Raw genomic sequence first — 14,985 nt, forward strand, 5'->3', positions numbered from 1 at the left:
TCGGCAGGAAGTCAAGTGCGTTCTCAGTAGGTCTTGGACTCTGTCAAGGCTGTTTGGGACCGGCACGGACAGATTCTCAAGGTGCAGCCGAAGAGTGAAGGGGGTCCAATTTGGTGACCTCAGGATTGCATTTCCACTCAACAGTTGACGCAGGCTTTTGGGGCATTGTCTTTAGAGTGATGTACTGAGCAATTTACATTTCACTTTCTCAAATTCATGTTCCAGTTGAAATGATTTCTCCCCCAAACATTTTAGTCTTCACTTTTTTTATTTCACCTCCTGGTGAGTGATCAGTACTTGGTTGTTGCCTAGTGCACATTTGTTGTAAAGCTGTATCTAGTAAAGCTGCTGCATTCCCATGTCAGGGCAACAGAGACGGTGCGCAACGCCCCATAAAATGTCCACGGAAGGGAAAACAATCAGCGGCATGTTATGCTACTACTGACAACAAAATGTCCAGTAGCTGTCTAACGGATGCATTTCATAACTAAAATGATGATGAGATATGTTAGCTGTTAGCAAGCTGCAGGTAACATGTCCCTTTATGCAAACAAAATATTCTCCTATAATGGTACTATTAAAGGGCAAAATGCTTGCTGCGCACATAACTTCAGGCAAACTGAGTGTCAGGATCCCACAGTTTTCTTTCCTGCTGATGCCCCTCGTTTTATTGCCTGTTTTTCATTCGGCAAAGTAAAACGACTTTGCTCTGGGTTCTTTACCCTGTGGGAGTGCATCCAACCACACAGAAGCTTTAAGGCAATTTTCTATTATTTGCTAGCAGACAGAATTGACAAGGAGGGACCTTCCCGCAATAAAAGTGGGGAGCAATGAACTGTTTTCTCCCTCAGTGTGGGCTGTCTCTATTACGCTGTTGAGAAAAATGGCTGTTCAAATTGATTGGCATGATGGTGTGACTACAAAAATATGTCCCAAGCTGATAAAATATAAGAAAAAAATGCCAGTAACTTTTAAAATGTAGTGGCCAAAGTGAACGCGAAAATAAATAGCAGTTTAACCCCACTGTTTTGGTGTAGTTTTAAAAGTAAAAAAAAAATCCCCTCTCCAGACATGTGCATAACTACCATCACGTTCCTACTCATAAGCCCACTGACAAAAATATAAATAGTCGTTGAAATTGTTTCCTAATTATATCGGGTATTCAGTTAACTAATTCTATTTTTAGGTGGAATGTCCACAGCATTCACACTAGCACTTGAGCCACATGATTTCTAAAGCAGAGCACTTCCTGGTGAGGTTAGCGCTGAGTTTCCATCTATATATTACTGCCAGGGACTGAATTATACGACTTGTGTGTGCCGTGCAAAAGTGGACAAAAGACTGGGATGGAAGTAGAACTAACAAGTACATGTCTCCTCCTCACTTTGCTGGTTCCTCTCACTTTCTCACCACCGTTTTCTGTCCACTCTGTCTTGCGTACAGGTTTATGAGACCCCGTTTTTTGTGGCAGTGGATCATGCGAAAAAGAAGGTTGTCATCAGTATCAGAGGAACCCTATCGCCAAAGGTGAATTTGATCTTTCTTTAGCTGTTTTAATAGTAATATATCTTCAGATCCCTCTAAACATTCGTGCACCCTCCCTTCAGTACCTCACAACACCCCCGAGCAGGTGAAATCCTCTTAGCTTCATGCAGTGTTCTCAAACTCCTACACCCTTCACGCATAGAGAAATGTGACTGTACACGTTTCAAACTAAATGTCCTATTGTTTTGTTGCATGAGTATTTGAGAATTCCTGTTGTGTTTTGAGACCTGATTTGAACCAACAGCTGAGGGCTTAATAATGCCCTTATTAGACGCCTTGATTCTCATTCCATTGATCTCTGATGCTTTGCCCTTAGCCAGTGGAAAGTTGTAGGGTAGCGTTACAATTAGAGTACAAAGATTAACGAAGCATTTTTGCGAGGTATTTCTGAATATGTAAATCTAGTAAGTGTTGAGCTCTCATTGCTTTCAGGGCTAACATCAAACTTCTGACACCATTATCAAGATAAGAAACCCCATTTCAAAGGCTGTGGTTCTCCGCACATTAGGTACCACTTAAAGCTTAATGTTGAGCAAAAGGTAAACCTTGCTTGGAGAATGATGTATGAAGTCTTATATGAGCATATACCATTATCTGTAGTCAGTACAGCTCTTGCTACAGTAAATACAGTATAACAATAATATTCCAATTCGCAATGGAGATTATGAGTGGCTGGCTTTTAAAAAAATCATTTTTCTTGTGTGTATCAGGACGCCTTGACTGATCTGACAGGGGATTCTGAACGTTTGCCTGTGGAGGAGCAGCACGGGACCTGGCTCGGCCACAAGGTCAGAGAGATTAATGTTTGAACACCCTCTCCTACAATACATTGATACACTGAGTATCCTCCTCTGGACAGAATCCTATGAGAGTTTCCTTTTTTTTTTTCTGTTCTCCATTGCACATTTTGAACAAGTAACATTATTCCGGACTCCAAAGGGTCATTTCAGTTGTTAATAGTGGTACAATTGCTATTCATATTTTTTTGCTATTCAAGAGTTCTTCCTGTCCATATTTCTGTCTCTCTTTCTTTCCACTCGCAGGGGATGGTTTACTCAGCAGAATACATTAAGAAGAAACTGGATCAGGAAATGATCTTGTCACAAGCCTTTGGAAGAGACTTGGTACACGACTAAGTATACTTTATACTAAAGAATACAATCAATAATGAATATTTTCCATAGTTTTCACTCTGAACTGTAGTACTTTATTCAAGGCTACGCTAGCTGTGCAACAGTACACCAAACCCTAGCTAACCCCACTCTATACAGTTTGTTTCAGTGATTATCTTCACTGTGTTACAAAAGTGTGCTGTTGTGAGTGTAATGACTCCGGCTGTCTCTCACAGAACAAGGGCACCATGCACTATGGGCTGGTGATAGTCGGCCATTCTCTTGGTGCAGGCACTGCTGCTATCCTCTCCTTCCTGCTGAGACCTCAGTACCCACACTTCACTGCTACTCTTACTCTCCACCTGGTGGCCTTTTTAGGTGAGTCCACCTGTGTGTGTTTACAGGATGTACAAAAGGCTATTCAAGAGAAGATCAGTCGCTCACTACATTGTGCAGGAAGTCACTTTCATGCATGAATCCCATGTTGATGTGTATAAATCCCACTCACGTTTAACTCAAGTTCGACCGTTTCATACCAGACCACCGTGTTTACTGAAGTCTGCAGCTGTTGTTCAGTACACTGCTAAACTACACACTTATTTATAAATATTGTTCCTCTACAGAGTTGGGACTTTTCAGTTCATCTGAAATGGTGCCTGTTGTGTGTACACAGAAGACTAAACATGAGACTGGGAACAATGTGATGTAGTTTATAAGGTGTTTATTTTGGAAACACATTCAGTTGCTTCCATTCAGGAGTCACTGGATGATTTGATTATGATAATGATCTAAATCTTTATTATAGTGTCAGGCTTGATTCATCAAACCAGATAACCTTTTTCCAGTCATCGATAGTTAAGAACTATGAAAGCAATGTTTTCTTTGACCAACATCTTTTATTGTGAAACTCTTTCGCACTGTGCTGTTTTACTCTCGGGTTGTAGACTTGTTTTGGCCGATCAATCAAGAGCTATTGCTCAGGTGATGATATGGTTTTCTTGTGTTCAGTCTTCTTGTTTGCATTCAAAACTCGGCATCAATCATGTCCTTTTCCGGTCACATGCATTGGAATGTAGTTTCTGTTGTGTAGACCTGTTTATGGTGTGACTCATGGGAAAGGAGGGTCTACTCTTTCTGTAGTTTCATTTCCAGTATTGTATCAGCCAGAGTATAACTGCACTCACATTTGTGGGCCTTCTTGTGTATATGGCCAGATGAATGTTTTCCCTCTAAACTTGATGTAGAATAGTGTAATGTGTGTCGTATTACATTATTTGAGTAACTTAAAACAAATGTTTGTTTGAAGCGTGAGCTAGAAATGTGTCCAAAGAACTTTGTTTCCTCTTGGGTCACACCCGTAACTCTCTCCACACGTCCGGTTTCACATCATTTTACTGTTTCTTTCTTTTATTCCCCAGTGAGGATGCCATGGAGTACTCCAAAGAGTTTGTCACATCCGTGGTGTTAGGAAAAGACTTGGTGCCAAGGTATCTCTTCTACTTTTTCCCGTATACTGTGGTTAACTTTACTTTGCTGCAGTATTACCACATTAGATCTACTGCTGGTCTCTCGTAGGCTCGGCCTGTCACAACTGGAGGGTTTCCGACGCCACCTTCTGGAAGTCTTGCAGAAAAGTAACAAGCCAAAGGTGACTTGAAATCTTGACACTGTAGAAGATGACACTCAGATAGACTAGTAGGCCTGCTGTCCGCTATCTGGTCTTGTCAAGAACATCCTGTGCCGCCTCGCAACAATTTGGGGGAATGCTTTGTGGACTATTGACAAACCATACAAATACTAATCAATGATCAAATGGTCATCAGATTGACAACATGTATGCATTTTCACCCATCTAGTAGCATCACATTTTGGAATTATTTTCTAAGTTTTGCAGTGGCTTATTAAAATAAACTGCAGGCTTCCACACAAGCTCTCACTGCACTGCAGGCCCGGTATCTGCTGTAATTAAAGCTTCATTGAGTTAACCCCTGGCTGCTGCAGAAACACGTACAATGTGCATAATATATGTTTAGATCCAGAAGCCATGTTGCATAACTACAATGCATTTATATTTGCAACAGTGGAGGATCATTGCGGGAGGCACCAAATGCATCCCCAAATCAGAGCTTCCAGTAGAGGATGATGATCCTCAGTCTCAGCCAGCAGCGCCGCCCAGCAGTCGCCTGTGGCTCCACCCCAGTGACCTCAGCATTGCCCTGTCAGCCTCCACCCCACTCTATCTTCCTGGCAGGATCATCCATGTGGTGCACAACCATCCTCCAGAGACGTGGTGAGAAAATTGTTTGGTGATTTCAGCAACTAAATTTTTTTTTTTACTGTCACCGTTTTACCTGCGTAAGATTCCAGCAGCGAGATTAGTCATCATTTGAGTGGTATTCCCCTTAAAGCATGTCTTTGGACAAAAAATCCTGCATCAGCTTTGCTGTTATCAAAGGCCAGTGATGGAAGCCAGTTAACTCATAGGAAGTCCATGCAACAATCTGATCTGTGGCCTGTAGCCCTTTACTGCTGCTGCAGTGATGCTGTGTGTGTGAAGCTACTGGTTAGTTGTCCTTCGTCGTCGCTCTTTGTCCAATTCTTTCTCTTTTTGCTGTACTTTAAGTTATTTTATAGTTTGTCACGTGCAGCTAGTAATCTTTTTGCTCAGACTTGTGAGTCTTTTCAAGTTAAAAAAAATAAGTCAGTTGCAAAATATTCCACACAGTGGTGTCATAGCCTGGATTATACTTCTCCCACAAGGATACTGAGGCAGGCTGTTGCTGAATCAACATGTGTGTTCTCTTTGTACTTCACCGTGATTGACTCTTTTGTTCACTGTAGTTGTGGCCAGGAGGAGCCAACCTACTCCGCTCTGTGGGGGGACAACAAGGCCTTCGATGAGGTCATCATATCACCTGCCATGCTTAATGAGCACATGCCCCATATGGTGATGGAGGGCCTAAACAAGGTCAGTTTTATCTGAGTGCATGCAGATGGGTTCGGTCGAGGGTGTTTGAAATGGTGGTGAAATTAATTTTCATTGTTTGTCATGATTTCCAACACTGGATTGGTGGATGATGAGTGTGTGTGTGAATCGTCTTTAACTTTAAAAATTCAAATACATTCACAAATGTTTTTAATGATTGTTCATGAAGGGGGAAAACACTTTTTTTATTTATATATTTTTTTTAAGTAAATCTAGAGACCTGAAACTGAGTTGTGGTTATGTTTCAGCTGACATTTAATAAATCCTCTTTAAAACTTATTTAATGATATGTGACACATTTATCCGCTCTTAGGCCTTTTTAATCTACCCATCTCATTATTGAACATTGCAGCGATCAAAGACATAATTGTCAAATCTGTTGAAGGGATTTATTTCTAAAACCACACAATTGCAATAACAGAAGAAAAACGTTAAGTTTCCAGTGATTCTCTTTTCAATGGTATGCCCCTTCAGGTAAAAAGAAAAATCTTTGAGGGTTTTTGTCAGATTGATTCTTACTTTATGGTCAATTTATGCATGCGACCCTTAACGTATAACTCACGTCACCTTGTTTTTTTCTTCCAGTTTCAAAGCATGGGGGCTGCTCCCTCCTGGTTTTATGGTGATCTTTCTTAGCGTAATCTTCATGGGCATTATTATCAAAACGTCCGTTTTGATAACCGGGTATTGACGTGTATGTTTTGCATGTGACGGAGCCACTGTTGGGAATGCACTTTCTTGTGTTTTTTTAACTTTACTTTTTTTACTGGTGTGTGTTTGTGTGTGGTCTGCTGTGTCTAGTTTGTAGTATGATACCTCTGGTGTTTCTGCAGGTACTGGAACCATTATGTCTCGTGTCTGAGCAGGAAAACTCAGGACCGGAGGAACTGGAAGCCAATCCACCCACGAACAATACTACTGTGTTCATAATCCAACCAAAAATGAACTCTAGTCCTCTTCCCTCTGATTCCTTCCCTTCTGCCAACACAGATGTGTCTTTCACTGCCCCCCTCACAGGGACTGAGGATGTCTTCGTCCCTCGATCTGTCGTTGCTTCTTCCTCTCTTTCAGACGCCGAGTCTGTTCTTCCTCCTACTCCTCTGTCAGGCTGTACTTCTGGCTCGGTGTCTGTCCCTCCACTGTCTACCAGTCCTTCCAACTCTCACTCAGAAGCCCTCTCAGTTGGAGATGATTCATGCATTCCACCACAAACCCAATCGCCCGATTCTCACCGGAGCGTAGATGTGATTGCTGCTTCCGATTTTGAAATCCCATCTGAGGAGTCTAACTGTGCTCAGATAGACAATTCTCCCCTCAAGATAGTAATAACGCATAGCTCGTCGCAAAAACATGAAGTCTGTAGTTTACAAGTGCAGAACAGTCCTTCTGACACTCTTGTATAGACCTAATGACGCCACAGTTTTAGACTTCATCAGCTTCTTAGCACAACGCATTTAACAATCTAGTCGAATCTGTGAAAGGAATAATTAATTGTGGAACATTTTGAAAACTGAGTGTTACTTTTATTACTGTGACTGTGGCCAGACTTATGATGTGACATCATGCCCATGAGGTGTAATAGAAGAACCATTTTGCCTGATTTTAAAACTCAGGGTTTGGTGTTGGTTCTTGGAGAAAGACCTTCTTAAATGACTGGTACTGATATTTATAAAGTGACCATAGTTGAGGTGGAGAGAGCCTGCCAGTTCCTCCCCTAAAAGAAGTCATAAACGACTGATGCAAAGCAGCTCAACTGATATATAACAGTTAAGCAAAACTGGAAATAATGTTCTCTCTTGCTGCGTTGAGACTTTCGTTTCTCTTTCCTCTTGCACATACAAACTGGTGACTGGGTGCCACAAGTCCAGGCAAGAAGTCCAGATGCCGTCACAAAGCAAGCTGAGGCAAGGCATGGCAGCAATGTGATGAGTTGAATGTTATTACGAAGTAGCCCGTGGACTACATCACTGGTATATGGTGCATATAACGACACAGGAATATGTAATCCCTTTAAACTGCAGAGTCTACCATATTCTGTCACAACCCTGCAGGATGAGTCCAAACCCACCTGCACTCTCTCTTTTCCGATTCTCTCACAGCTACCACACATTTGGTCAAGTGCTGTGGCATGAACTTGCTCACCCTGTTCCTCAAGCTAACACGTTTTCCTTTGTATGCAAGTTTCCATGGTAACCTAATTTCTTCCACATTAACTGCTCTTTCTTCCTTTTTTTTTGGCCGGGTTTTTCAGTCGTTGCAGCTCTTCTCCTCTTCTCCCTTTTTTCCTTTTTGAAAGCACATACTTAGCCTTTCCTCCAATAATCCCTTCAAGAAATTGTCAATTACTCATCAGCAGCAGATGGAGTAACGAGGGATGTGTCAATATGAAGTATTCTGCTCGTCTCCACGGCTCTGCTGTAAAATTGATGCTCAACGAATCTTAACAAATTCATAATTTTCTCTTATTACTGACATGGTACAGTGGAGGGAAAACTGGAATAATAGTTTAAATGCGCTTTCATAAATTATGTCATATGAATCTATGGCTGTAGGGGTTGCAGTACATTATTGCATAATGGAAAACTTTAAGTATAAATTATAGATATCTATCTTTGGGTACGTCTGCAGTCTCATGCTTTTAGTCATTGGCGCCAAATGCAGGTGATGTTTTGATATTGTTGGTGCCAAATATTTGCTGCAGTTCTTTACTCACAGAAATCTTGTCCTCATGTATCATCTGACCCACTCACCCATGTAACATCGTCATGTTTTGTGTGATACATAACCATCTGCATAACCCAAACATTATAAAGATGTTTCTTTTAATGGCATTTTTTACTTTACGGGCTTCTGTCCCTATGATTTTCAGTCTTTGTTTACATTCATTTTAATTTAATGTTGCCATTTTATCTTCCATTGTCGCATGAGTTGTATGTTTCTTTTGTCTGTTTTCATGTCATCACTGGTCCACATGTTGTATACCATGATGTGCTTCTACCAAGTATTTAAACTCATTAAAGTTAACCAAATACATGTAATCGTGTGTTGATGTGATTTGCTGTCAGTGTTGTTCTCCTCACATTATTAACTATTATTAACATCATCATTATTATTATTATTTTTAACACTTAAGATGTTTGTGGGACAGAATGTTTCTATATGTTTTTGAAGTTGCATAGACAGTTGTCTCATGTTTTACTATCCATTTATCATAATGTAGATCTTGCTTAGAACACATGACTCCATTGTGGGTGTTTATTGTCAGTTGGAGGAGGTGATTGCTCACTATTAGATTAGACTTACATTTATCTGGCCAGAATATTATACATCAATCTAATCATTTAAACCTTCTGTTTGTTAGTCTGTATTATCCCACCTGTTGACCAAGAAGAGCAATGTTTTTTTTTAAGATAACAAAAAAAGTTTCTGTCAGAAATTTGAGATTCCTCTGCATCCAGTTATTCTGAAAATAATTTAAAAAAATGGCTGCAAAACTAAGCATGCAAGCTAAATCTTTTGAATGTCTTATTTTATTATAGCAGTTAAGTAATTTGAACTGAATGCAGTTATTCTCTTCGTGGATTCTCAATGCACATCTTGCCTCCTCTCTTGCTCTCATCGTGCTTTAAAGTCCCGCGTCTGTACACCTTTGTGCTTGTGACAGGTGCTGGAGAACTACAACAAAGGGAAAACCGCTTTGCTGTCAGCAGCCAAGATCATGGTGAGCCCCACAGAAGTGGACTTAAACCCAGAGAGCATGTTCGTGGATACATCAACAACTCAGCAGCCGACGCCTACAACCCACCACCGCAGGAACAGCAGTGTTCGGTCAGTACACGAGGCACCACTGTGGGTGTGTTGGAGCCTTAAACAATACATATACAACACCGTTTGTTTGAGCCTTTCTATATTCAGTTGCCCCTTTTAACTTGATATATAATGCAGCCTCTTCAAAACCTCTCCATAAACTGTAGGGATAATCATGGGGATATGTCTGTTCTAGCCAATATGAATCAGTACTACTGCTACTAACTCCTACTTTATTGTTTTCTCAAAATCATCGTTTCTGTCTGTTCCTTTTGGTTTAAAAAAACAAAAAAAACAAGACAAAAACCCATGTTACGGTAAGCAATGCATGCCAATACTAATTTTGCATAATGTGCTCCCTTTTTTCATGCATGCACGCTGTCTGACCACAGAGCAGTTGCAACGTATGGTAGTATTCAGTTCCCACCTCGCCCCCTCTGGTTTAGCCCCTGTCCAAAGTCAGTGTGAACTCCTCCTAATAATAGTAGAATTGTGATGTTTTCTCTCCTGTATTGGACACTAATACAAGAGCACTAGGATACACTCCTGGAATCCCAGTCTCTTCTCTTCTCTCCTCTTCCTTCCATCTATGTAACGTTGTTTTGGTGTCCACCTAGTCTGTAGAATATAGATATGATTTACATACTAACACCTTCCCGTTTCTCCTCTTTAACCCTCTGTAAGTTCTTTTGACCCGTATTTCCTGTCTGTCTTGTATTTTGGATCCCCTCTCCCTTCCTCTCCCTGTCACTACTCTCCAACCCCTTCTTCTCTCCTCTAGTTCGTGTGCCCAGTCTGAAATATCTCTGGATGGTTTCTCTGAGTGCCCCCCTCCTCCAGTGCCTGTAGTGCTGCGTGGAGCACGGGAGCGCCTGACAGTGGAGCTGAGGGACCGCAAAGCACCGCTGGCTGTCATGGAAAGTCTCTCGGACGCCGAATCCCTCTATAGTCTGGATTCTCGCCGCTCTTCAGCTGCGCTAAGAGGTTCGCCAATGCTGAGTTGCCTCCCGTTTCCTTTGGACGCCCCGATCCCCGAAGAGAACCCGTCTCTCAGCTCTCGCACTGAACTACTGGCTGCTGACTGCCTCTGCCCGGAAACACCAGAGCACTTGGGTGAGGTTGGGCCCTTCTTTACCCCACTGGAATCCAGGTCCACCCCGGATTACCCCATGCGGCTGTCTCCTGCCACACCTCGCTACAGTGGAAACCATTCCCCAGCTCTGCTAAATCAGAGCGTCTTGGCTCAGCCTTTAAAGCCGGAGCCTAACGGCAACCGAAAAATGCTTCCTGATAGGGATCACCAACAGATGCCTGGTGTCTACAGCCCAGGGAGCAGTCCTATCGCTCCCCTCAGCCCACAGATTGGTTCTAGACCAATGGATGGAGATAATGAAGACTGGGAGCTGGAGACGGCAGAGAAACGGTTATGTGCAGAGACCAGACCGGCAGCTTCTTCTCCTCCACCCCAACTAACCAATGGAAACCCCAGCCAGGCAGTGCTGGAGTTCGCCCAGTACTTAGACTCTCTGTTCAGATTGGACGGCAGCAGTTCACCACCTCTGGAGCTTTCTGACGGGGAGTCCGAGTCAGGCCGGGGCTCTTTTGGACAGGGAGAGTGTCTCGTAGATGGACAGCCGCTGGATGACAAACAACTTCTGGTGAGAGCAACACTGGAGCCTAACCTCGTCCCCAAGCCCCCACGCACTTTTGCTGGATCCGCTGACCCGTCTTCAGGCATCTCTTTGTCGCCCTCTTTCCCCCTCTCGTCGTCCGAGGAGCTCAACGACCTTTCCCCCGGCGAGGGCGTCCTGCCGGCCATGCACTCCCTACGAACATCTAGCCCCTGCCACTCTCCTGAAGAGAACACACTCTCATCTATGGTGTAGTGAGCTCCCAAGACTCCAATGTCCTTTGCTCTAGATTGACAGGTGCAGTCATTTAAAATGTAAAACATATCACAGTACGTGCATGCGGCGGAATGCAGCCACTCTTCAGAGATCCAACGACAGAACTTGACGGACCAACACACCAAACTATTTCCATTCTTCAGGTGTTCCCAGTGAACGCTATTTATAGCATTTACACACAATTGCAATGACTAAGAAAAAAAGATACCTCTCTCTGCATGCCAGGGGGCAGTACTGCTTTTGGGTGAATATAAATAACTGTAGCTTCACAATGCCATTCCAAAACAATGACGTCTCACCCACGTAGGGACGCGTCAGCATTATATCAGTTCCCCAACTCAACAAAATCAAAGGGAGAATTCTTAACTGAGCAGGGATTCAAAAACTAACACTGTAGAAGAGGTTAGCACAGGCACATCATCTGGGTTGGTGTCCTGTACAACTCCCTGCACCATCAGCAGCTCCGGAAACTTTGTCCAGCTTTTATTTAATTTTATTTTTTCAAATCAGGAATGTGAAGATGGACATATTCATCAATCAATAGAAGTGAGAAGACATTATGAAATGTTCCTCAGGTCTACAAAGAATTGACTTTGAGAAAGAAAGTGTGTTACATTGGTGAGAATTCATGTGTCTTAAAAATGTAGTGATTGTGACAAAGTTATTACAGACGCCTATGGATGTTTTTGAGTCTTTTGGTTACTCTTTATAGTGCATGAAGGTTTTTTTTTTTTGTCTTTTATTTTTCAAGAGAAAATGTCAAGAAACCACTTAGATTGACATTAGGATATCTTGCATACATAATCTTGCTCAATTTACCCCAACAATATTTGCCAAAAAATGTAATACATTGTATGCCAAATGTATTTATGAGATGTAGTTTTGTATATGTATATGTATATTGCTTTATTTAAACACACGCTAAGTTTATTATCTCCTTCCCATTCTGTTGGTTCCCATGTAGACTGTTATACAGCAACACCACGGAAAAAAGCTATCCTGACCTTAAAACACTGCCATGGCTTTCATTTGGAAAACACAACCTCTGTACCTTCGGTTTGAACCAATGATGATGATAATAATAATAATAACTTGCTAACAGTCGTCCTAGTCTCTTAACTACTGTACCTTTCTCTTTGGAGAGCTCTTAGCAATGTGCCCAGGTCAGAGAAAGCATGCTTTATGCTTTTCATGGTAGCATGGCTGGTATAGAAATGTCTTGTCATTGAGTCACAGTAAATAAGATCTACACATGTTCAGAAATTACAATATATGTAAACTCAAAACATTATAGAGGCTTCTAAAACACCTGGGTCACCAAACGGGACCAAACTGCGTATTCTAAAAATGTCCCAGGATTTCATCTCTCGTTTTCCAGGTGCTCTCGGTCACCTTGGACTTCAAGGTGTTTGCTTCCCTTTAACGTGGTTCATCTCAAACATCCTTGATGGACTGAATAAATGAATTCTTCAAACATCACGTTTGCCAATTCTAAATACTGTACGTGGCATACAATCTTCTGTCACTCGAGGTGTAACAGATGGCTCACAATTTGCATTCATTATTACCGTTAATGTTGTTATCACTTTTATTGCTATATTTGATGGTATTATTATCCTTATTGCTCTTGCAACAGATTGGTTTGATGTTAGTGGTTTTTATCTCAGTTTTTTAGGGACGGTGTGGGGAACTTTTTAGACTTTCCCCAAATGTAAGGAGTTCTATATTTCAGCTTTCTTTTTCTGTCGGAGTTGAAAAGTATTTGACATTCTGCCATGGCATGGTCACAATATGCTCTTTTTACAAATGTTTCATGGTGGTGAGACATGCTGCAGAGTGACAGCCTGCTCACAGTGACCTCTGGTGCAGCGCCACCGTCAAGCCGGGAGTCACCACAGTGATCTGCACAGTCTCTATTTGGATTAAGATTTGCTGTGAATACTCACCGCAGACAGTTCCAGCCAGTTTACAGTCTGACACAACTCAAGTCATGCTGCCAGTCACAGTAGACTCTCACCAGATACTTTCACGGTTGGGCCAGCAATTTCCTACTTTCATTAACTTTGCTTGCTGCCGGTCATACACTGAAACACTGCTGAAAGAAAGCACTATGATACTTCCTACCATGATGTGTACAGCACCATCTTCTATGTGTAATTATGTATGCAGATGTCTAAAACAAAAGATAAATTCCAATAGTCACGCAGAAAACAACTATATAACAATAGAGATGATGAATATATTAAAACATATCAGTATTGACTTAATCTAAAAGTTATTTATTCAAACTATTGGCAGATTTACAAATTGGTCTATATTGAAAGAAGAAGAATTCAACTATGTCTTGTCCATGTTTACCTGGTTTGCTTACCCTCCTTTCCTGCCCCACAATGAGAATGTATTTAATCCCTCCCCCTCACTGCCCTGCCTGTAATGGAATAAACTACAAACCATGAAAATAACTAGAATTACTGTCATATCTATTTCATCATGTGTTACTAATATAGTGCACTGTTTGCATTTTGATGACTGCAATTTAAATGAGCCACAAATTGTAGTTGATGTCTCAGGTTTTTGGGGTCTGATTGTTTACATCACTGCTACAAATTGTTAAGATACAGTTTAGCCTTAGTATATTAATAATATAATATGAGCATACTTGTTGAGTTTCTCCTGAAAGATAATGTTTGTTGGAGGAACATTTAGGCAATTAACTTGTTTAAACTACTGACTTTTGATATCAATACAATGGATACATGAAGGACTGTACTTTGGAGTAGATTTTTACAAATAAACCCCTCCTGGAAAAAAAGAGTTTGTGCTTTAGATGTAAATGTGTTTTAGTACTGCTGAGCGATTTTTAAGTATAGTATATTATGAATATTTTGTTAGAATGTTTAGAATCTATGGTTAAGCCTCATGAAGGTTGCATAGGTCAAACCACACTGGATGACAGGCGTCTATTTGATAACACCAGTGACACACCCAGATCAACTCTAGACTGCAAAGGCTATTGAACAATTGGTACATGTCTCTTTGATTTTGGACATAACAAGCTACTACTAATGCAAATACTTATATTAATTATGAGCGTATGACAAGTAAAATGAGTACAAAACGATAGCATACTATATAATGGGAAACCATGTGTCCGTATACCTCTTCTCCCACAAGAGGGCAGCACAGTATCTACCTCGCGAGTCACGAAAGAAGCGAAGAAGAATGACTTCCCAACTCCACCGAAAGGTCTCGCGCTCCCGTGAACGTTAGCTCTGTGTTTACAAGTGCAGCCTGTTTTCTAACCGTGAACCGTGAACATGAATTAAGACCGACGGTTCGAACCCCGTTCCGTTCGGCTCCTCGGTGAGTTACACACGAGCCGTTAACTGATGACCTGTCCGGTCCGGTGGTGTTTTTTTTTATCATGTTCAGTTACTTCAGTTGACTCGCGTGAGTCAACTTAGCGTGAAGGTTTACGCAGCTGGTTTATTTAGCTAGCGTCAGCCAGCTAACTGCTACGTTCATTCACAAATAATGATTGTGCTGCCGTTTGAACACCACCATTAGTTAGGTTAGAGAGCTCGTCGATGTGTTGCATTCTCCCCTCGCGTTATGCCAATGTGTTGTC

At 41.6% G+C, this 14,985-nt stretch overlaps 1 protein-coding gene across 1 annotated transcript in view; it reads left to right on the forward strand.

Annotated features, from left to right (window-relative positions):
• dagla (diacylglycerol lipase, alpha) overlaps positions 1–13,819 on the forward strand; it is an 87,067-nt gene extending 73,248 nt beyond the window's left edge. The window contains 11 exon segments of the mRNA XM_034563344.1: positions 1,444–1,527; positions 2,256–2,333; positions 2,589–2,669; positions 2,894–2,990; positions 2,993–3,035; positions 4,076–4,144; positions 4,233–4,305; positions 4,739–4,947; positions 5,499–5,625; positions 9,308–9,471; positions 10,232–13,819. Of these exon segments, the coding sequence (XP_034419235.1) occupies positions 1,444–1,527; positions 2,256–2,333; positions 2,589–2,669; positions 2,894–2,990; positions 2,993–3,035; positions 4,076–4,144; positions 4,233–4,305; positions 4,739–4,947; positions 5,499–5,625; positions 9,308–9,471; positions 10,232–11,336 (2,130 nt within the window). The 3' untranslated portion in view covers positions 11,337–13,819.
• Positions 13,820–14,985: the final 1,166 nt, after the last annotated feature.

This window comes from Cyclopterus lumpus, chromosome 3 (assembly GCF_009769545.1).
Source record: "Cyclopterus lumpus isolate fCycLum1 chromosome 3, fCycLum1.pri, whole genome shotgun sequence".
Classification (NCBI taxonomy): Eukaryota; Metazoa; Chordata; class Actinopteri; order Perciformes; family Cyclopteridae; genus Cyclopterus; species Cyclopterus lumpus.